Source organism: Zerene cesonia, chromosome 1, assembly GCF_012273895.1.
Source record: "Zerene cesonia ecotype Mississippi chromosome 1, Zerene_cesonia_1.1, whole genome shotgun sequence".
Classification (NCBI taxonomy): domain Eukaryota; kingdom Metazoa; phylum Arthropoda; class Insecta; order Lepidoptera; family Pieridae; genus Zerene; species Zerene cesonia.
The window spans coordinates 2,365,490-2,388,640 of record NC_052102.1 but is presented as its reverse complement, the minus strand read 5'-3'; the positions used below and the strand labels follow the sequence as shown (position 1 = coordinate 2,388,640).

At 31.3% G+C, this 23,151-nt stretch overlaps 1 protein-coding gene across 4 annotated transcripts in view; it reads right to left on the bottom strand.

Annotated features, from left to right (window-relative positions):
- The window catches only part of LOC119828197 (calcium/calmodulin-dependent 3',5'-cyclic nucleotide phosphodiesterase 1), a 129,970-nt gene that overhangs the window by 20,892 nt on the left and 85,927 nt on the right, over positions 1–23,151 (bottom strand). Inside the window, exons 3-7 of one of the 4 annotated variants that reach the window (XM_038350301.1) lie at positions 15,750–15,839; positions 9,569–9,725; positions 8,017–8,130; positions 2,867–2,911; positions 425–674 (exon numbers count right to left, since the gene is read on the bottom strand). In XM_038350301.1, coding sequence (XP_038206229.1) covers positions 425–674; positions 2,867–2,911; positions 8,017–8,130; positions 9,569–9,725; positions 15,750–15,839 — 656 coding nt within the window. The remainder of the gene's footprint in view (positions 1–424; positions 675–2,866; positions 2,912–8,016; positions 8,131–9,568; positions 9,726–15,749; positions 15,840–23,151) is intronic. The other 3 variants (XM_038350309.1, XM_038350317.1, XM_038350325.1) reach the window with 3 other exon arrangements.

Genomic DNA, 23,151 nt, shown 5'->3' with positions numbered 1-23,151 from the left:
CAGTGGCGTGCCATGAGAGAGGCCTATGTCCAGCAGTGGACATCAAAGGGCTGATAATGATGATGATGATGATGATAAATGCGAAAGTTTGTGAGGGTGGACGTATGTGTATGTGTATGTTTGTTATTCTTTCACGCAAAAACTACTGAACCGATTGCAATGAAATGTGATACGTAAATAACTGGACAACTGGAATAACACATAGGCAACTTTTTATCCCAATATTCCTACGGGATACAGACTTACGCGGGTGAAACCGCGGTGCGCAGCTAGTATTGTTATAAGTAAGTAAATATAATTGCGCTCTCGTTATAATTAATGTAAGTTTTTAGGATTATACGCAGCTATGATAATTCAGCTTTGTATTAAGGAAGGAGAAAGAGATAGACTATATAACAATGTGAAACAGACAGAGTAAACTAACCTTTAAAACTCGTACAACATCTTGTGGGAACTGCATCAACGCCGTACTCGTGACCCGCCTGTAGATTCTGTCTACAAATATCCCCGCTCGGATCGCGTGCGCCACCGATCTGAACTTGGGTTTCTCATCCGACTTTCGCTTTGCCGTCGCCAGCTGCCGTGTGAACGTTGACGCCAGCCACTCTCTGACTTCTGGTGGAACGGCGTCTGGTTGCACTTCTGATAGCTCGTCATCTTCGTCCGCCAAGCGTCTGTCAACACCACAACTTGTATTAGAACTGTACCTCCTATGGATAAAGTTAAAGCTGTACAAGCTAACTCAATTGGCACATTTACTCCGATGTCTGTCACCTTAGCTTACTGAAGATCGTAGCGTATTGTGATTTTTGGGTTAAGATGTTAATAGCGTATATTGTGAAGCTGCAAAGCCTTTTATTGACAATTTATCCTTATTTTTCTGAGAATTCTTGTTATACAGCATCTGTTATAAACAATACAAAGCTCGGAAAGTCCAATTTAGAGTTTTGAATAAATAATCAATGAATACGAGAGCTTTACAGGTGAACTGCGTAAAAACATTAAAACTATAGTTAGCATTAATAATTCTAAGCCCATTTAAAAGGTATGTTGTACAAATTCATTATAAGGAATAAAATTATTTTATTCTAATGATTGTAATACTCGTAGTAAAATCATGTCTAGATTTGGTGCTTATATTAAGATTAAGATAGCGTTTTTGTTCTAGTATTGAGGTGAGTTCGGTTATATTTCTTAAAGGACGCAATACGTATTATTATATAAATACAATAAAGTGTATTTATAGAACGTTTTATTAAGTGCTATGTGGAAGTGTAATTCAATGTCGTACAGTAATAAATATACTTTAAATAGATATAAATATTTCGAATACAACATGTTCAGGAGATGGTAAATGCATCTCTTAAATAATTTATAGAACAATATTATTTTCTTATATAAAGAGGTTTATTGCTAATTTATTAGAAGATGTGAAAGAAGATGAAAATGCTTTAGTTTATCTAAGGGATCAAGGGTTCGATATACAAAGACAATACACATGCAGCGTAACACAATACATAAACGTTTACATTGCTTTCCATTAGTTACGTTGTGATTTTTTGGTTGTAATATTCTAAATAAGAAATAAATAAAAATCCATTTCCATTTATAAGCCTCTAAATGCCTTTAATTATGTTCCTCCTAACTTTTCATAACCATTTCATTTCTACATGAATAATAAAGTATGAATTCGTCGCTGGAATATGAAAATATTTACGAACGAAATATATTTTAAGTACGTGTGCTATTTTCAATAGAAATCAGAATCTCCCAATTAGCCTTGTCTTGAAATCTAAACGGAATATTCCAGGTATTTGCGGTAGGAACCCGATTTGCATCTAATATACGTCTGGGTCGTACGTAATACGTTATATCTGTCCAGAAGCAGAATATATTCCATTTCTAGAAATTTCCATGTTTTATAGATGCTATTGTTCTTAACAAACTGCTATTGTTGGAGCAATTGGAGTTAGCTGGAAACTGCTAATGCAATCACGTTTTTGCTGGCGTGAATTTATTTACAAGTGCTTGTTAATTTTTTGTGTTGTTATTACCGTGAACATATTTCGTTTTTCGTTTATATTTGGTTCACAATTAGTGAAAAGTTTTCTTGTTTTTGTAGAGTCAATTCTACGAGCAATTAGCCTAGGAAAGTCTGGATATTGAGAAAATATTGCATATAATTTAGGTTATGTTGCGTTTAAATTTTCTCAACGAATACAGTTTATAATTTATATTCATAAGTATAATAAAAATCTTCATTAATCAACTGCCTACTTATTGCCACATATTACTAAATACTTAATAAGACTGCATAACTATATATTGGAATTTACGACCGATTTATATCTTATATATAATATAATTGAGGCTTTAAAGACATAGTGTAAGAATACAAACATACAAAATCAAAAATTCTCAAAAGTATTCCTGAAAATCAACGTTACACTAACAAGAATAAACAATACTCTTACTAATAGAAAGCAATGTTGCATACAAATAATAAACACATAAAGCGTTTAGACTGCTGGGATTTTTGGTTCAGTGTTCAATCTATCACCACTTGAATTTTGTTCACACTTGTAGTGTGAAGTCAGTTTTAGAAGCGTTTCATATGCAGGAAGGCTAAGGTTAAGACTAGTTTTTAGTTCCTTGTTTATTCTACAAATGTATAATGAAAGGGACTATTCTATTGTAAATTAAAAAGTCAATATAATATAGGGAGTAGAATGTTATAGACTAAAATAACTACAAAATGTACCTTCTATGTACATCTTTATATAATTTAAGAATTATTAACGAAATTCAAAAGTTTTGATTATTCAAATGGTGATAGATAACAAATTAAGTGGTAACATCGACACACCTAAACACCAGGGTCGGCGCCGACTGCTGGCGCGCCACGGCCGGTCTATAATAAAACACCAAGTCATTGGAAACACATAGGAAAGAGGGGTCAACATTGATTGGACGTAGAGGCGCTGTAATATGAAATGGTAATTTTGTCATTCTAGTATCACATATTCGGGTAAAGATTAAATTAAATGCTTCACGCTTATTAAAAGACGTCACTATATCGTTTAATTTAATTTCTAAAATTTAAACTATGCACGAACTTTATGTTTCGTGGAAAATTTTCAAAGTTCAGATACAATATTCTTTCATTATGTTTCAAAGAACGAAAATATGGAACATCGATAAGTGAGTATAGAGGTATATTTACTATAACCATTTCATATTTTAACGACTGGAATGATGAATTAAAATTTACAATAAAATCAATAAATCTGTCGATTTATAGTAGGTATTTATAGAATGCTTTATACATAAAAAATAGATTCAAACTTCAATTAAATTATTGGTTTAAATATATTTTAAAAGCAAATATAATTCTAAACAATACACTTATTTACATAGTGTTACATATCAAAAAATAAAATATAGAGTATTGCATAAAAATAAAACAAGCAAAAACGTAGCTAACTACAAAACGGTTATAGACGTCGCTCAAAAACCATGCTGAAAACGGAGTGACGTATTTCACAGGGTTCAAATAGCACACAGGGAAGAAACTAACTAATACAGGGGCACTACAAAGGGGAACAAGTCGTGCGTCGGGAACCAACTTGCCCTCGATACAAAACACCAAATCCCCAATACTGTCGCTACCAGGAGAACAGGATTCTGAGAGAGTAAGCGTCAACAGAACAGAAAGACCTAATCGCACAGAGTGGACAGAAGGGAGGCTCGACTACTTGGCCATTGCCGGCGGTGTTGTAACGGTATTAACTTTGCTTCGTTCGGTTTCTCTACAGAACATCTTGTCCAGCATGGCGTGCGGAGTCGCCTCATTTGTAGGGTCGTTGGTTGCGAGCGCGGCTGCTCCGCCGGCCGTCTAACCCTGTGTTACAAATTATCACTGGTGGCGCTAGTGCGCCTATCTTTTGCCTGTCAACCCTAGATTGAAACAGGATAGATTGAAGGTTTATATTGGAGAATTGGTACGAGATTCTAGCAATACGAAAACGTTGTTGAAAGTTTTATTGAGTGTGGTTAATGCTTGTGAAAACATCGGTTTTTACAAAATTAAAAAGTAGCATTCATTACTTATAATAAAAACCTTATATTTTTTTTATATTTTAAAGGATTATGTAGTAAAGCTTTGAGAGCTTTATTCATAGCTTATTGCGTAGTAATTATAAAGAGATTTTTCTTTTATTAAATCAAACTGGAGTAAGCATATTAATTTGCATTTTATATGAAAGAGGTAATTTTAATATGAGGAATTGAGGTTAGTACACGATGCGTACTTCATTTATGTATATTATATATTTTTGTGTTTGTCTATTGCAGTAAATAACGGAGTATTTTATGCATAAATTCAACTCAACATTATCGACGCCTGCCAACAATAGGAATATTTATCTATTTTTCATCGATGATCTGATTCTATTCGCCGTTGTGTGATAATTTAGTACAGAATTTTATTAATTTTCCCCATAAATTTACTATACAAAAAGAATTTAAAATTCGGAAGAATTAACATCGTTCATCATGAATAACTCATGTACTATAATAAAAAATCCAAGACCATTTATTTTTAATGACTAATCTCTTCATGGACTCAAAAAACATATGTAATCTCTCCTAATATTGTATTTGCGAAAGTGACTCTGTCTTTCCGTCTGTCTTTTCTACATGCCTTAATTACAGAGCCGAGTTGGATGAAATTTTGTGCAAAGATAATTTGAGACCCGAGAATGGAGATTGTCCCGGGAACACACGGGAACGGGAACAATGCGGGTAAAACCCCAGGATAGAGGATATCCTATCCTTTCCAATAACAACGCGAGCAAAGGCTAGTAAGGTATAATGTAGTCCATATCCAATGGTCTAGTTATAATATCCAGAACCATAATTCCTTTGAACATTTTCAAAGACTTATTCTGTACCGAATTCGCTCTGGTTCTATCTGCAAACGTTATTACGCCGTTATTAATGTTTCATGAATCGACCTAGATACAAAGCTCGATTAAAAAGGGACTAAAGGATGAACAAAATAATTACAAGACCGTTCATAATTACACCATCTGTTACTGATTACTCATGACATATAAGTATTGTTCTTAAAGAGATTAAACTTTATGTCATACTATTTAAGGTCTTAAGTTCTATGAAGTTCAGATAAAAAAGCAAACAACAGATCGTATCAATTATCGGTTGATATCAGGCATTCAGTGTGCATTGAAATAATAACGTATAAGCTTGACTGTGAATAGGTAAGTAATTTCAACACAGGCAATATTAGAATATTTAATCGATGATTTAATATGTATTTATACCGCCATTTTTATAGTTTATTTCTGGAGATAATAAGGAATACAATGACGCAATTATCGTATGTTTGAGACTCATAATTAAATATTTAAAAGCTAATTTTAGTAAAGGGTTTAATAAAAATTTAATTATAGTTATAATTTCAAATCACACCTTTTAAAGTACTATTAAACTAACATAACGAAGAATCATGAATATATGTCCGCCAATTTCATTATCATTTAATCATGAAAAGGTATTCTTTTTCTTCTTCTCTTTTCGAAAAGGACTGCTATGTAATTAGTAACATGACAGGCCAGCCACTAGGGATGACGTTTATACTCTCAGGCAACATAGTTGTAACTCAATAAATATATTGCCAGTAATTACCTACAAAATTTTGGCCTGAATAAAGTAATTAGATAGACTTACAGGTTTCGTCTTTACAAATAATGTGCGTTGGATATAGCTAATATTATAATATGTTGAGAAGTATTTAGCTGACATTATTTTATTTCACACTGTTCAAGCTCTGTTCTGCGATTGGATAGTCGAAAGAATTTATAAGGACCATACATAGAATTTGTAACGGTAAGAAAAAGGATTTCAACGATTTGATACAATTTTTATGTGTTTAGCTATTTCTTTAAAATGGAGTTCATGTAATGTCTACAGGTAATATTATTCTTATAAACACATTAATAAATCGCAAGATGAATTATAAAATGTCACCCTGTAGCTCAAATTAAAACAGTCCTTAAAACGTTAAGTTTGCAAGAGATTTACCCTGAGGCCGTGCGCCTTTTAGGGAGGGCTGAGGGCGCTTTAAAAGGAGCCATTTCGTCAAAGTTAATGAAACCGAATTCCCTGTCCTCACCTATTAGACTGTCCTGAGTGTTGGAGTGATAAAATTTGGCCGTGTATAATGTATAAGACAAATGACCACTTTGTGTTTTAGTAGATACGAATATAACATGTATTTATCTCGTTATTTAGAGGTGTTGTGTTACCCAAGATAGACGAAGAAGATAAACTGAATCCGTAGTTTATGTTATAAATTTGAAACGCCCACTGAACTGAATCGGATGAAATTTGGTACAGAAAGAGTTAGTTTGAGATCTGAGAAAGGACTTACTACGCCCTTTTTACCCAGTAACATGAAGTATACGGGGAAAACCCCGGACTATTTTTTTCCTTTGATTGCATAGTAACTATCTTAGCTTAATGTTTAAAAATATTGCTAATAGCCTACTTGGAAATTTGAGGCGATTGTACGTATTATATCTTGTAATGTGAATAATAAAAACACTAATATATATATATGCATATTTGAATTTGTCTCGAAGTTTCTTTAAGACTGATTGTAGGTAACTATTTTTCACCCTCATAATTTGCGTTGTCTCTAAATACGGGCTTAAGTTTACTAAGGTAAACATTTGAATTCATTGTTAACAAAGATCGTAAACATTTGCACAACACAAATTAAAAATAAAATGTCTTGTTTTGTTCATTGTATTTTATTTTATGAACGCGACGTCGAGAAGTTTTGGGAACTTTTTAATCTTTGTTCTATTCACATAGAGGTTTTCTTTTTTGAGATAAATTTATTAAAATTTAAATGAAATGGTTAAGATATTAAGTTCAGCTTAGTTTAAATATCATAATTACATACTATACCTATATATATACTCTACGTTTAAACAATAATGTTGTAATACAGTTAATTCAATACAAACTTATTAATACACGAGAAAATAGTTCAATTGAATTAATTATCGCATTAAATTATGTATACTAATAAATAATTTAAATCACATGTATTATGCGTGGTAAATCTTTTATTTTGATATAGACAAACCAGTCATACACTTCCTTTAAAATAACCTTAATATTCACGTGGTATTTTCCGGTATTCAAGTTTAACTTCTTTAAATATAATTGTAAAAAATTTCGCAATATCTTTGTAAAATAAAGTATTTTCTTGTAACATACACGTATTTGTTAGAATTCGTATTTCAATCGAGCACAATAGAACCAGCATTAACCACGATCTCAATTTAAAACTCTCATCAATGGACGTACATGCCCACGATTTCTTATTGTTCTATCAATGCTCCAATATCGAGATACAATAGACGAATAAAGGAAATATAGACAGCGATATATGCTTTAACATCTCTTCTCACAAAATGAATAAATACATTCACGTTGAGTCTGTCGAATCTGAAACAGAAAAATTTTGAGAACTGCCTCTTTTATGTCTTTTTGACCGTGATTTGCTACGCTTTATAAATATAATCATATTATATAGTAACATCATATGATATATGGTGACGTATTCAAAGCAATTTAAGTTTAAAGTGCACCGTGTTAAAGTTTAAAAATCAACATCATAAACCTTTTTACGTATTTTATCGAACTGAAAGCGATTTAACGATGTAATTTGTGGTTTTTACCTATGTAACACAAACTGCAACAACTCTGAAAATTCCTTGTCAAAGCCAGAAATTTCTCGACATTCGAAATTATTTTTTTAAAACTGCGCTTACATCCAGCTAAGCTTTTTTTAATTTATAATTTTAAAATTTATAAAGCGTAGTATAATCATGTTTTAATATAGTAAAATCAGTTACGACACTGTTATCCCCATTTATACATTCATTATACAAATATAATACGGTGAGTTTAAGAAATACATACTTGGTTTCATCTATGTAGACAGCTTCCAAAACTTTTGCGGCATATTGAATATTCTTTTGTAGTATTTCAACAGGTATTTCACCTCTGTTTATTTGTCTTAGGAGATAGCGTAATCTGTGGACAAAGAAATCAAGTGTTATTCAAATATTTATAATAATTTATTTATGAACAAATTATATTCAGGCAATTACAATTTATAATAATAAATAATTCGTTTATTACATTCTTTCAAAATCATCTAAATAATATTCCGACGAAATAAAATATGACATGAAACACGTATTGTTCCCTATCAATTAAATAAATACAAAAAAAAAACATACTCTTTCAAATTGATCGATAAAAGACAAACTTTTGAGGTAGGAAATGTAAAATAAAAAAAAACATTTTAGTCTCTTGTTATGGAGTCGGTAAGAATCGACCAATTGAATGTGAAATGCTCCCTAGTCCCACTACAGAAATAGCAGATATGTTTTAATCTGGTAACATTATAGCGGGAAATGGATAAACGTAAAATGCTCGTAAACTGAGTGACCATTAAGGCGGAACGAGTCTTTCCAGCTCAATAGCTCTAATTAGATCTAAAACGCTAGAATATCCTTAGATATACTAAAATAAGTCTGGCTCAAAAGAAAAAGGTGAATTCTGGATATATAAAAAATTCAAATGATATATGACAAAGTTTATAAGAGTAAAGTTTTTAATTATTGAAATCATAATGAATTAAGTTCTTTAAAAACATATTTCAATTTTGGTGATACTCAAATCAACCTTCTCTAAAAGCATTTCTTGAAGTAAAACCATCTAATAAAAAATCAATCCATTAAAGCATATCATGTTTAATTAAGACATTGAAATAATTTGAATACTGTAATAAATAATTCGGATACATCTTTAGAATTTGCCCTTCCTAAAAATGGTTCATGCAATAAATTCCGATAAATCAAACAAAATTTTATCGTTGTTTTGAAAGCTATTCCTTAGACTCAATCATTACCGAAATGAGGCAAAGTAATTGTTATGAAAATTGAATGATAATAACTGTTTTATTACGACCATTTGTACTATTGTTCTTTGGTGAATATTTATACGTTTGTATTATGTATTGTTGTCCTAGAATTGTACGTTTCAGTTGATATTTGGATACGCTATTTATTGTAAGTTTGAGTTTGATAATTGTTATTTTAGTTTCAAGAGCAGCATGCTTTTATAACCATAGTGCACATTATGATAATGTTTTAATGGAACAGAAACAGAACTTTTTGAATATGCACTATTAGTTTGTAGGTATTTATATTAAAAAAAGTATTAGTCATCTTTAAATGTAATGGAGCCGTTGAAAATCGATTGACCAAGGCACAGTTGTTCATAAAAGTTGGAAAATAAGTTGTTTCATGACAATATTACCTATATGAGCTCCGATTTATATAAGATACTATTAACATGAGGTATTTAGGTTTTAAATATGTGGGTACTATTTGGGTATATAAATTACTTGTTTTTGTTTATATCAGTTTTGTTTTATATTGTTATGTTTATAAGAAAAAAATACCTAAGAGCGGCTTTATCACAGGCGTCGGGCGTGTCAACGGCGGGCAAATGTTCTGTGTCGAGATCGAGTTGGTCTAACTGTTCGTCAGTGGGAGGTGAGCTTTCCGTCGTCTTACTCCGGCTGGATGACCGCCGGACAATGGTCAGTGCGCCTTGTTCTGAAAAAAAAAAAGTCATGAGCATGATGTTGCCAAAACGTTCTAAATTTGAAGTTAGCGTTCAAAGAGTTGCATTACGATATATTTATTTGAATTCCACTAGCCAGTATTAAATATTTATGATGTTCGTGTAAAAAAAAAATATTTTGTAGGCGTAAATAAAGACACACAACTTAAACGGCGTTGTATCATGCTGCGTATTTTTGGTTTAAAATATTTTGAATTTACATAGCCAGCAGATGTTGCAACATTGTTAATATTTTACTAGCACATTTTAAACGCATTGTATTTTTTATCTGTTATTAAACTTATATATAAAATTCTCGTGTCACAATGTTAGACTCTATACTCCTCCGAAACGGCTTGACCGATTCCTCTGAAATTTGTTAAGCATATTGGGTAGGTCTAAGAATCGGCTAACATCTATTTTTCATACCACTAAACGATAAGAGTAAGGCAGAACAGCGTTTGCTGGGTGCAGCTAGTTATTATATAACAAAGTTATTCACACATAAAGTAAATACTTGTATTATACTGGCAAATACACAGTAGACATATGCCAAGAACAGAAAAAGAAACAGTTTTAATAATCTACGAATTAAATAAAAAAAAAAAATTACACTGCAGCAGTGCTTTATTTATATTTGTTTTTTTTTTTTGTATAAAGCGAAACGAAGGGGATTTATTTATTAACAAATAGTGGTTTCAATTTAATTAATTGCTAATTCAGAAACGAAAAGGCAGCTGAAAACAAAAAGAGAGAAGAAAAAAAAGCAAAAATTCAATTAAAGCTCTTTTCAGTATTGCTTATGCAGACATTTGAACGTGTTTCAGAGGTTACGAACATACTTGTACATTCTGAAAAAAGTAGGTAAATAAATTATATATTAATTAATATTATTACTTATACTTTCATAATATTGAAAAAGTAAATCTTTTTTTTTCATTATGTGTATAAATATTAGCTTTAGACTTTGTTAAAATAATACCATAAAGGGATTTATAATACTCGTATGTTTTAATATTATTCTGTAGCAAACACAAGATGAAAATTTTGTTTATTCTACTATGAATTAGACTCTTGAGAAGCGAAAACGCACGTGGAACGTGTTACACAATAATTATGAATTGAGCAATCAAGGTAATTACAAAAAATCAATAGTGTACGTAAACGCAATGCATATCAACCTTTATTTCACAAGCGCCAAGTGTTTGTGACCCCTGCTTCTTTTCAAGCCTTTAAAACTTCCAAATCCGAACATTTTCCCCTTTACTCTACTTTTTACGTTTCGTTCAGTGAAAGCTATCTTTCAGTGAGTATGCGATACTTTCGTCGCTTTTCGAATGTGAAATGGCTGTTATTTAACTAGTTCTATGCAGCTAGGAAAGCAACCATATTGCACTAATACACGATGCGATATTTTGGCGATGGTATATCTTCAAATTTCAGAAACGTTGGTGTAAAAGTCGTAGGGTTTTTTATTTAACAAGCATTTGCCGGTAGACGTTATAAATTGGTTTATTGTTAATTTCGAACTAATTTGAATTCGCTATGAAAATGATTTTAATTTCGCGACATAAAATGTTATGAACTTTGGAACTATTATATCTGGGTGCTTTATTAATTGTACTTAATATACGTATCTTTAGACTGTGTATAATTACTTTTTCGCCCAGAAAATTAAAAAGAAATTTATATAAAGCTTTCGTTCTTTGACTGAAAGAATTCCGCAATTGTAGACTTTCTGATTAAAAGCATTTGTCAAATTCTTATCTTTTCCAAAAAGGAGCAACAGAATTTAATATTTATTGTTTACAATTCAAATAGCTTCCTAAACAAACGCAGTTGACAAAGAGGAATATCTAAGTAGGTTGGAATAAATCCAACGGTCTGCTTCAAGGCAATACGATAAAACAGTTTTTAGATTATCTTATAGAAACCACAGAATCAATATACGAGTAAAGCATTTTTATTTTTATTCTGTGGTTCACGTATGATGTATGTAACATATTTGTTTGGATAAAACAGTGGAAGATTTCGGTAGGTCATGAACTATTTTTCTAGCTGTTATGAACGAATCAATGTGTTGTGAATATTTTGAATAATTTAAAAACTAGATCAAATAACCATTAGTAATCAGTATCATTTAAAACTATGTTTCTAATTTCAAATATATTTATTAAGCCTCAATAAGATTCCAATAATCATATTATTGTCATACATATAAGATATAAGATAACAGTCATTAAATTGTCGAGGAAATATAGCAATAAATAATAACAAAACATTCACCTAACACATACAGTACAATAATATTGCTTATTCCCATGACTAGCCTGTTTTATTAGTCTGTGGTCTCAGGTTGTGTTTACTGCGGTTGTCATGGTAACAAGTTAGGGGTTTACCGCGAGTTTTAGTACTAATGGTGAGCTTACAATTACATAAATTGTTGTTTTCTATGCAATTACGAATGTTGCATGCAATTGGATATAAAAAATGCTTACGGAGTTATTTGCTGTAAAATTTTATCGTACCAGTATATGTTATTAGGTGTACTTATGACTGAAAATCGCATTATGTTTATTTGTAGTAACAATGTACAACTTATTTTATTAAGTAAACGCTAAAATTATAATATTGATTTATTTATATCTACTGTTATGCACTATTATGATAATTAGAAGGGTAGTTATATTGCTATTCATGCGGATTTGTGCATGTTTTTTTACAACTTAATTATTTTCTTTTTTATTTAAAATTCACTTAAAACAGAATGAAATTATTATCTTTTAAAATCAATTGATGAGACTCAAATTAAGAGGGTTAAATTATTTATAATTCTTTAATTTTATGAATAAAAAAATTCTTGATTATAAACACAATTATGCATGCATTAATTGTCTGTAATATTAAATTATTTTACAAACGTACGTCACAAGTATTAATAGTATTAATACTGGTCGTTTTTGAAATTAATATTACACAGTATGTGAACGTAAGTGATGTATGGAAATTGTTTAACTCGTGCAAAGTAATTACTGCATAAGAGTTCCCTTTGTGGTGCGCTGGTGAGCGACTATATATAACGATGTGAAGGGAACTGTTTGCTTCGAGTGTGTGTCATTTTGTGATTATACGATTCAATTCTTTATCAAACGGTATTGTTTTATTGTAGTCTGAGCAATATAATGAACATTCGCGAGGTAGTGCCTCTGTGAATGCGCTGCTCACTGTAAGGGGTAACAAGGGGACAAGGAATAAATTGACGACTGTAAAGAAGAAATGGACGTGGAAGGGCGAAGAAAAGCACTCGGGCCTCCGAATTACCCCACTGTGCGAAACACAGTAATATCCTACTATTTCACGCCGGTTTTTGGTGGGTGTGTGGTATTTCCCGTGCTCCCACATAAAGTCTTATTTCCTACTAACGGAAGAAAGAAAACAAAAGACGTGTATTTGTACATCAACTTTCGTTTTTAAATGCTTTTGTACTTTCTGTCATTATTACAATTAATGGCAAAAGTTTGTTCATAGCCGCAGTGTCATTTCGAAAGTCTGTGCTTAAGATATGTACCTGAGTACCTATTGCTGATTCTTCACTAAAAATAAATATTATAATATTATTTATGAATATCATATTAACGTTGAAATGAATACAAATATTTTAAGTATGAGAATTTCATGGAATTATAAGCGTGTGTACAACGATAAATGCCTTCAAAGTTTCTAAGACATGAATCAACGGCCAATACCATAAATTCATCCGCCTAATCTTATATCTACCTACTCGTGTAAAAAAATCTATTGTCCTTTTTCCAACCTCAAATTGGATTGAAACACTTTTTCTTGGTCAATCGAGCCCCAAGAGGGACAAATGTAATAGCCCATTTCAGAAATAAACACGAAACCGTCGGTCAGTTCGTCCCAAATAAATAATGGAACGTTGTTTTAACGGCAGCTATTATAAATTAAATTTCTGTGATGAACTTGTAGAACAATCGGTATTCGACCTTTGGGACCAGTCATATTCCCGGAGGGGGAATAATTTTAACAGCTTGTGAGTTCGCTGGGCATTACGGTATGCATCGCTGAGTTGTATCGAGTCCATTATTTGGTATAAGTATATACTTGTTTGTTTGTTGAATGGACTTTACAATTATATAATATGTAATGTATGATTACCATTAGCTATGTCCCGTATATTTTGAAGAAAAGTTGTATTTAATAATTTGTTTGCTTTTTTAGACAGTTCGTTAATATTGTTAAAAGTTAATTAGATAACTTTTACTTATCTGTGCAATTAAGCAGTGTATTAAAATGTTTATATATTCAATTTATGATTGCAAAAATAAAAAAAATATGGTATTATTGTTAATCTACAAGATAAATACTTCTGCAAAAACATTGGTTTACGTTTAATTATAAACAAAATCTGTTCAAACAATAGCCTTTTATCTAACAAGAAACGAAATGCCAATATTTAAATTACTTCAACAGCGATAATTGCTTGAAAAAACCATAATACTAACTAATTAAGGAAATTTTCCAAAGCTTCACGAGCCTTGATAATTAACATTTAACGGAGCTAATTAATGAAAAAATCTGATGTAAGAATGTCGCTTTCTATAAGTTTTCTTTTATTATTAAAGGATTCTTTTATCATTAAGGTTACGTACATAAAAATGCTTCCAGTTTGGGTTTAGCTGTAAGGTTTTTAATATCTTATAATACTTCTTTAATTTGATTTTAAACACATTTTGATTATTAATAATATATACGAAAAAATCTAGAGAAATTAAATGCTGTAAGGAATTTATATTGCATGTTATTTTAATTATGAAAAGAGTTGATATAACACATAAATGATAAAAATTATGCATAAGTGAGAACAATATTTACTCTACATATAATGAAAGCAAGAGCTAACTACAAAAACAATAAAATCGTGCACGAAATAATACAGTGGCTACGGCAAAGAAACAGTGCAATAACATATTCAAACAAAATAATTTTAATTAACCGAATCATGCATAGGGTTGTCAAACATTGATTGATTTTACGAATTATTTTTTGTGTTTAAGTTTAAGTTATTTTAATGACATTTAAAGAAAATGGAAAATTATTTCCTCATGAGATTATGTTGTCAACTACATTTTTGTTAGAACTTACGACATAACAAATTTATTCTTCATATTTTTTTTCCATAATTTTACACTCCGGTGTAAGTGAGTTAATTTTGTGTCATATATTTCGCATATTCCAAATGTTTCTTTTCATCAATTCTCAGAAATTAAAGCAATATTTTTTCATAAAATCATTGTCCAAGTTATAAGACACTACAAAATAACATTTGCGAATATGCAGAGATATATGTAATCATGATTTCACACCGCGGTTTCCAACATGTCAGGTTCAGCTCAACATGGCATAACATTGTAAAATGTAATAACGTTATTCGTATGAGAGACAACCCTAGGGGCAATGAGGCAGTTACAGTAAGTTTAACGTAGTATTTCATTAATTAATTAGATGAGTGTGTAATGCGATATGATAATAATTGCATTGTTGCGGTTATAATGATTATGTTCAGTCTTATGTTAACGACTGTGTCTTTGTAATTTAATATAAATAAATGTTTTTTTGATAAGTATATGTATTGTTGAGTAAAATAAGTGCTCACAAGACATGAGTTTTTTTCGAAGTACTTAATGATTAAAACAATGATTTAATGTGTTGCTGTATCTCAAAATAAATTATGAAATATTATTCTAGAATGTATTTATCACTAGATGTGAAGTAATAGTAAATTATATCTAGAAATTCGTAGAATGAAAGAAAAGTGGAGTATTCTTTGAAATCATGGGCTCCTGAAAATTTATGCTATCTTGGGAGACTGGGTCATTTAAATTTATGTGTGATGTATGTATAAAGATTTTCCTTTTTTATTTTTTGTTCAGGTTAAGTTCATGTAACTGACTCAGTACCCAAAATACAAGCGGTAGCCACTGCTTTGTCGTGCTTACTGGGGGAGGTCCCGTTGCGGGGCGCGGGGGGCGGCGGCGGGCGGTGGGGCTCCTCGGGGTTGGCGCCCGCGCCGCCCGGAGGACTCGCCACTGTAACACAATGTGTCAGATGTTATAACTGCTACGTGTGTATGGAATCCGTATGCACCTTGGAGTTTATATAGGTTATAAGTACGTAGTGGAATCAGCCTGAGTTGGTGGTCGTAAATTCAATAGATTTTTTATATTAGGTAATTTTTTATATCTTAATATATTGTCTTTGATGTTGTACGATACTTGAATGATGTGAAGACAGGATATTGTTTAAAATATCCTGTATTGAATACAGCTCTATACGGTTCTGGAAATATGTTAATATGGAATAAAATATAAACGTGAGCAAAATTATTTAAATCGTTGTTGTAATCATGTACAAATAAATAAGGTTTTAAAAAAAAAATGATTTTTAATTTTAAACAATCTCCGACCTCTGTACTCCTTAACCTGGGTGAGGTTAATACCAAGAAGCTATCTACGAATTCTCAAGTCCGTTATCAAATTCCCCATTACGTTTAGTCCAAACCTAAATGAAAACCCGGCTTGACTTTAGCAGGCCCAAATGTGTAATAATGTGACTCCTTCATATGAAAAGGTCAAGAGATTCCATTCGCACGTGTCCGCGTTGTAGATGGAGCCAGATTGCAGTGAATACCGTCCAAGCCTTTAAATGTGGAATTAGGGTCTATTGTGAATTTCTTTCCGTTTAACAGTCTCAGGAAACTATAATATATATAAAATAGGTTTTTTTTAAAGCTCATTTACCAAGTTATTATCTCAAAAGTTATACTGTATATTTCGATATGTATAATTTTTGATAATTGCTATATTTAATAATTATAATTAAACATGTTTTTCCGAATGGCCACAATGTTCTTTATCCGCAGGTTCCATATTAACTTTTCATTGAAATGAATCTTATAGGTTAATGTTATCTTAAAATTAATGACTTTAATGCATCTATGAATTCTATTTCTTGTATTTTAACACCTATATCAATTAATTGCACTCTGAACCGTGTATATGCAATCTACTTAAAACCGAGTGTCTCTAATCAAGTTTTATTACATAAATGTTGATCCAATGTAAACGCTGAACGAAGCACCAGTTGTTGCTAATAATTTTTTACTTAAAACACTCTATTGTAGATTAATTATTAAAAACACAATAAAGTAGTTAAACAAAAGAGGTTAGGTCAGTGCCATATAAAAACGGGCATATTTTAATTAGCAGTATCTACCACGCAATCTTAGATGAAAATAATATGTAAGACTGGTTTGACGCAAAGGGACAATAAAGAAAGTAAACATTGCATGTAACTTAGTAAATTTATACACATGAAAATATAAATTTCGTTTTTCACATCATAGCATGTATATGACTGAAAGGAATATCTTAAAAACCCCTTCTACCTGGGTTTAAGGAAACTATAAATCAAGGATTACTTTTCACCTCTCAATTAGGGAACCTTCATAAATTCATATTGAAATATAAATAGTACATACATCCTGCCTCGTGATCAAATTTTTTCTATTCTTTCAAAAATTTCTAATAGTACATACATGATTCGTTAGGTGGGGCATTTTTGTCAATTAGGCCTTTGCATTGTTCATTTAATACTATACATGTGTTTGTAATTGTTAAGTTCAATTTATGCATTCAATATCTTACATAGGTACCAGTTTTTTTACTTTGATTAATCTATAGGTCATAGTTTTTTTTTCCGAAATACGCAAGGGCTACTAATGAACACGATTTACATAACTTTGAAAGTAAAAATTGGAATATGAATTGAGATATAATATTCACAGCTTAATAAAATCATTCATAATGTATTCATTAATTTACTAATTATTCAATGATTAATAAAGAATGATCAAACTTATAATTAAACAGAGAGCATTGATCAAATCCCTATAACAGACAGATAGAACAATATAAATAATATTTAATAGTCATCGCAATCGTAGATGGTTTGTGTTTATCGAATCGTGTGTAAATATCACAGGAACGGCTAACGAGTAACGAGGTGAGCCAGCGAACCGTGACAGAACGAGGCGTACAGAAATAATGATCGAATTTGCTAGAAACAGCTCGGGTTTGTTTACCTATTTTATAAAAACAAAAGACGGGCGCGCCGCGCGCTGGCTGCTAATAATCCAAATTGTAGTACGTTTATTAAACTTTTTAAGAAATAGGCATTTGTTGTGGTTATTTGAGTTTCGCGCTGAATTTGTAAGAACTTTTTAAATAATATATGGTAGTGATGTAATAAAATGTTCCTTATTTGCGAAAACAAGGGAATCATGCTCGTATCACAATTACTAAAATAAAAATCACTAATATTGTAAACGCGAGTAGTTGTACGGATGCATGAACGCATGTTTACTACTCTTTTACGCAAAAAAAAAAACTGAACAGATTCAATGATACATGTCAGTGTCGTAGCTTATGTACCAGTATAATGCATAAGCTATAGAAATACTTCTTGTGTCCGTTCGACCTCCAGATAAATTCGCGCGGCACGGCTAGTATTATCAATATGAATATTTTTATCACAGTCAATGTAAAGACAATGTCATATAGATAATTAATACACTTTAAATTGATTATTATGCAGAATTCCTTTACATATAACTTTTAAGTAGTATAGATACTACAAAAAGTAATACAATGAAGTTTATTTCTAGATTTGTCTATTTGTAGCCAAGCAATTAACAGGGCTTATTTTCTGTAGTAAAAATAACTCGAAAATAGAAAATAGTGTAGACGGTAGCTCCCCAGGGCCCCAGTTTTCACTAAGGTCGGTTAACAAAAGAAAAAATAGAACGAAGATACGTGTGAGTTAAACCGTTTTATTCCTCGAGGTGTAGTAAATTCTACTTAACGTGCTTCGACCGCCGTGATTGCTACGGTACAATAAAACGTCAATAAATGTGATACTCTGTGGTAGATATTCTTTGCTGTTTATTGTATGGCAAAAGTTGGGATGCGTCTATTCGTTTTGTTAATTGCGTTATATCGAGAGAAACGATTACAGAAATATCTCTTTTACATTGAATGCTATAAGCAACACTATCAAAACAGTTTTATCTTAGAAAGTTATGTACAATGTATTTATACACCGAATTTTGCTTTTAATTTGTATCCTAATCATATGTTCGGAAATGTAAATTTACATAGTTATAGAACGTTTACGATTTGAACCAATTTATGGCACTAAATAGAGATGTGAAGCTATCTAGCCAAAATATAGCAAAAACTCTATAAAAAGCGCTTAGGTGAATTCGAGTATACACTGAATTCAAGTAGGTTTTCAGTTTTTATTTGCCAGGGCTGAGCGGTTAAAACGAAGTAATTTCATTCAATTTTATTGGACAGTCACATAATGGGTTTTATAGTAGAAACGTCAGAATTAAAAATATAAATTTTAATGAGTATCTGTAAACTATCATTTGAATAGTATTTACGTAGAAAATAATATTGTTTGTTGGTGTTGATTGCGATTTTGAGAAAAAAAACCAACAACAAAATAGGCTTATTCAAATATTTGGATAATTAATTATGAAAAAAATTAATTATTCGTCATTAATCTTGAATACACTGGCATAGCATTTAACATGAGGGTGGTAACACCACAACTAATGTTGCTCATAAATCAATCAGTTACTGATGCGTGGTTGACACTCGATGGGGAATGGTATAATGGGGTTTTGGGGATAATAAGGTTACTAACGCCTTTACAAAACTCTACACTTCATAATTCATATTACCCTTATTTTATTTACGTCTGTTACGTATGTTTATTTTCTTGAAACGGATTAAAGAAAAACAAGGCCATTTCTTGTTGTCTTGTTGTTAAAGTAAAAGACGAAAGGTCAAGATATAGTTAGGAATTGAATGTGTGTGTGTATGTGCGTATGGGTATGTATATTGTTGTATGAATGTAAAGATGTTTAATGTAGCAACAGTTTTGTATAAATTGTACTGATATTTTTGTGGAACATGTTTGATTATCGGGTGTTATAAATGGTCGAATATAATACTTAGAGCATTAGATCATCTCCTAATCTTTGAATCTCACAGAAATTTGATTGGAAACCGAACAGTGTAATGAGTTATAATTTGAATCGCTTAGCCTACAGATATTTTTATATAAAATTCATCATCATCAACCCATATAATATGTACCCACTGCTGGGACACGGGCCTTCTATGGGGGTTTGTTTTATTATATAATATTAATTATATCCAAATATGTCAAATGATTATGATGCCTTTCAAGCATTTAAAGATAACAGAGCTGTATTTCATTATAAGGGCTTTAATCTTAGCAAAACTCAAGCGATGTTGTGTTTGGCCTCGGTTTGGTTTTGCGTGGTGTTTTTGTTACTAATGAATGGTAGAAACAATAGGAAAGGGATCACGACGCTTGTCTCCACATTTGTGACAAAAAGCTTAATGTTTTAGGTATCCGTTATAAATTACGCATTTCTGCATTACAAAAGGTTTAGTTAACTATCATGTCTTGGAGAGATAAATGATTTTGTTGATGACTTATACGTTTAAATAAAAGCATTGTTGTTGGCTGTACTCTTCATACATATATAGCTTATTGCATTCAAATATCACGTTCATAACCAAGGGTGTAAGAATATTTGAAAAACACAACGATTCCTGAGATTATCGCGTTCAGACAAACAGACTCTTTAGCCTTATGTTATTAGTATAGATTGCTGTGTTTAAAAGTAACACTTGTCTTGTGTTGGTATTATTGAATAAAGTTTTGTTTTATTATCCCCGTTGTTTTAAGCTTCAATTATAGTTCTGTTGACTGGATTCAATTATTTAATATCAATTTTATTGCTTATTCAAGCATAAAAGACTACCTTGAAAGGCATTCTTTCAGTCTATTTTAAGTCTACTATCTTTCTGCTCCATTTGTATTCAAAGCAATAGCGCGTTAGGAAAATTGTATAGGTAATAAAATGATATCGTCACATTCATGTCATATCAAGAATTCCATACAAAAGTGACCCAAAAGTGAGATCTGAAGCTGCCATTTAAAGACGTTTACCGTTGACCTATATCATGTTCAATAAAATAATTGAACGCCTTCCTGCAAAAGGAACTATATTATTCATAATATAATAACAATCATCACACTAATATTAAAAATGTGAAACTACTGAATGGATTTTGATGAAATTTAGTATACAGACAGGGTATGAACTGACTTGGGTTATAGGATACTATCATCCCGATTTACCTCTATTACATTACTCCGAATTTAACGCGTGCGAAGTAGCGGGCAAAAGCTAGTAATTTGTAAATTATTCTGAGCAGTTTCAGTAAAATATAGAATATTGGCATAAGGCCTATGCAAATGTTCATGTGTAGAGGCTTACTATAAGGCGACTGACCAGCTCATTTGTCAACTATAACATTAAAGAAATAATCAATGTAACCCGTTATACACATTTTTATATCTACAAACTGTTTAAACCATTTTCATTGTTTTAAAAAATGTCGGACTTTGATGGATACACTATAGAGAATGAACATTCCAAAGATCTTTTGGACATTTCAATATACAAAATTCGATGTCTTCGATAACACATTCAACACTTGAACTACATTATTTCCATGTGAGAGCTGAATGTTAGTAAACCTCGCTTATTCATAGCTTGTAATTTTTCAATCTAATGGTTCACTGCTTCCACAGTTTCACGTAGGTAGGTGGAAATATTCTAACACGTGTTCATCATATTCCATGAGTTCCGCAATAATTTTCTCGGTTCAGGAATCATAAGGCAAGGTCAATTGCCCATTTTATCTCTGAAGCGGTTCTTAATAGAGGCCTTCCAAGTAATCTGTATACAGGATAGTCTTTATGGTGTAGTTAATAATGCGTGAAATACGGTACTTTCGTGAGCGTCGACGTAACTATGTCCTTTGGTTTGACGAGTCATCTAATGCTGGAAGATGAAGCATAGAGCTTATAAAGGTCTGGTTTATGTACGAATACTGCCCTATTGTTTTTGTATTCCTTTGTTTCTACTTAAAAGACAATAACAATATTTTTTTCTTTAGTATACGTTACTTTGATTGAATTTTTATGCCAAATCTTTTTCCGTAATATAAATTTGGCTAAACGAGTGAACGGTTTGAGTTTAAAGCATTACACATAATATTCATTAACATATGACTTTTACAGTTATAAAGCAGCTGCCCCAACAGACGTTGTACGTCTTTGCGCAAACTGTCAAATACGTAGTCTAATTTTTCTTATATATTTTTTCTTTCATACTTTTTGACGCAAATTTGTGAAATTTTCTTTCACATGATCTTTATTCTGATGATGAAAAACGTCGTGGGCAAGGGAAATATTGATTCATTTTTAAACATAGCGATTCTAAGCTATGAAACTCCTTTGAAATATAAATCGTTTATCATTTCCATCGTGATATCAAAGGCCTAAACATAAATTCCTCTATTAACATTTCATTGATGAAGCAACATTAATAGTAATTGACTATTATCACTGGGTATCCATTGCGCAACGAGGACCATTTACCAAGAATAAACGACCGTTGCCATGGCAACCTGAATTCGCCGCCAGAAAGCACCAACTATTTGACAGTTACGATGATATTTCGGCAATTCACGATGTTCCGAGAAGTACGAATTGTTAGTTTCTAATTTATAGTATATTCTGTTGAATTTTAATCGTAATATTCCTGGAGATGAAATTTTCAAAGGCATATTTGAAATGTTTGTTGTAATTAAAATTGCTGCAGGCTTTCTTCAGTCAAGTTGCGCTCGCATAACATGTATATAACAAGAACAGTAAATTAATTTCATTCAACAATATAAAACAAAGATAAGCAAAGAAAATAAAGAATATAAATTGCACTACTTTAATAATATCTTGCACAAAATAATATAAAAGATGAAACTGTTTTTATTATTCTGCGAAAGCTGTTCTTAAAGAAACGAATATTTTGTAACAAATATTCAGGCCATCCAAGTATTTGTAAAATATGAACTCAATTTACCACAAGATGACACTATCAAAGACCACCTGTGGCGTAAATTTATTATACCTTTGTAATACCGAATGTTATAATTTTTCGACATCGGCTCATGTATAGGTGTTCTTTTCTTTTCAACGTTGATTTACTAATTTTTATAATAGGGATGTATAGTAATTTGAATACTAAATTCGTAAGATAAAACTCTATGGGTTTCGATGGGTTTGTTTTATAGATAGAGTGATTTAAGAGAAACGTTTATACCTAGTCTTGCCATAAATATTGTAATAAAGAAAAAAGAAAATTGTTAACTGCAAATAACATTTATTACT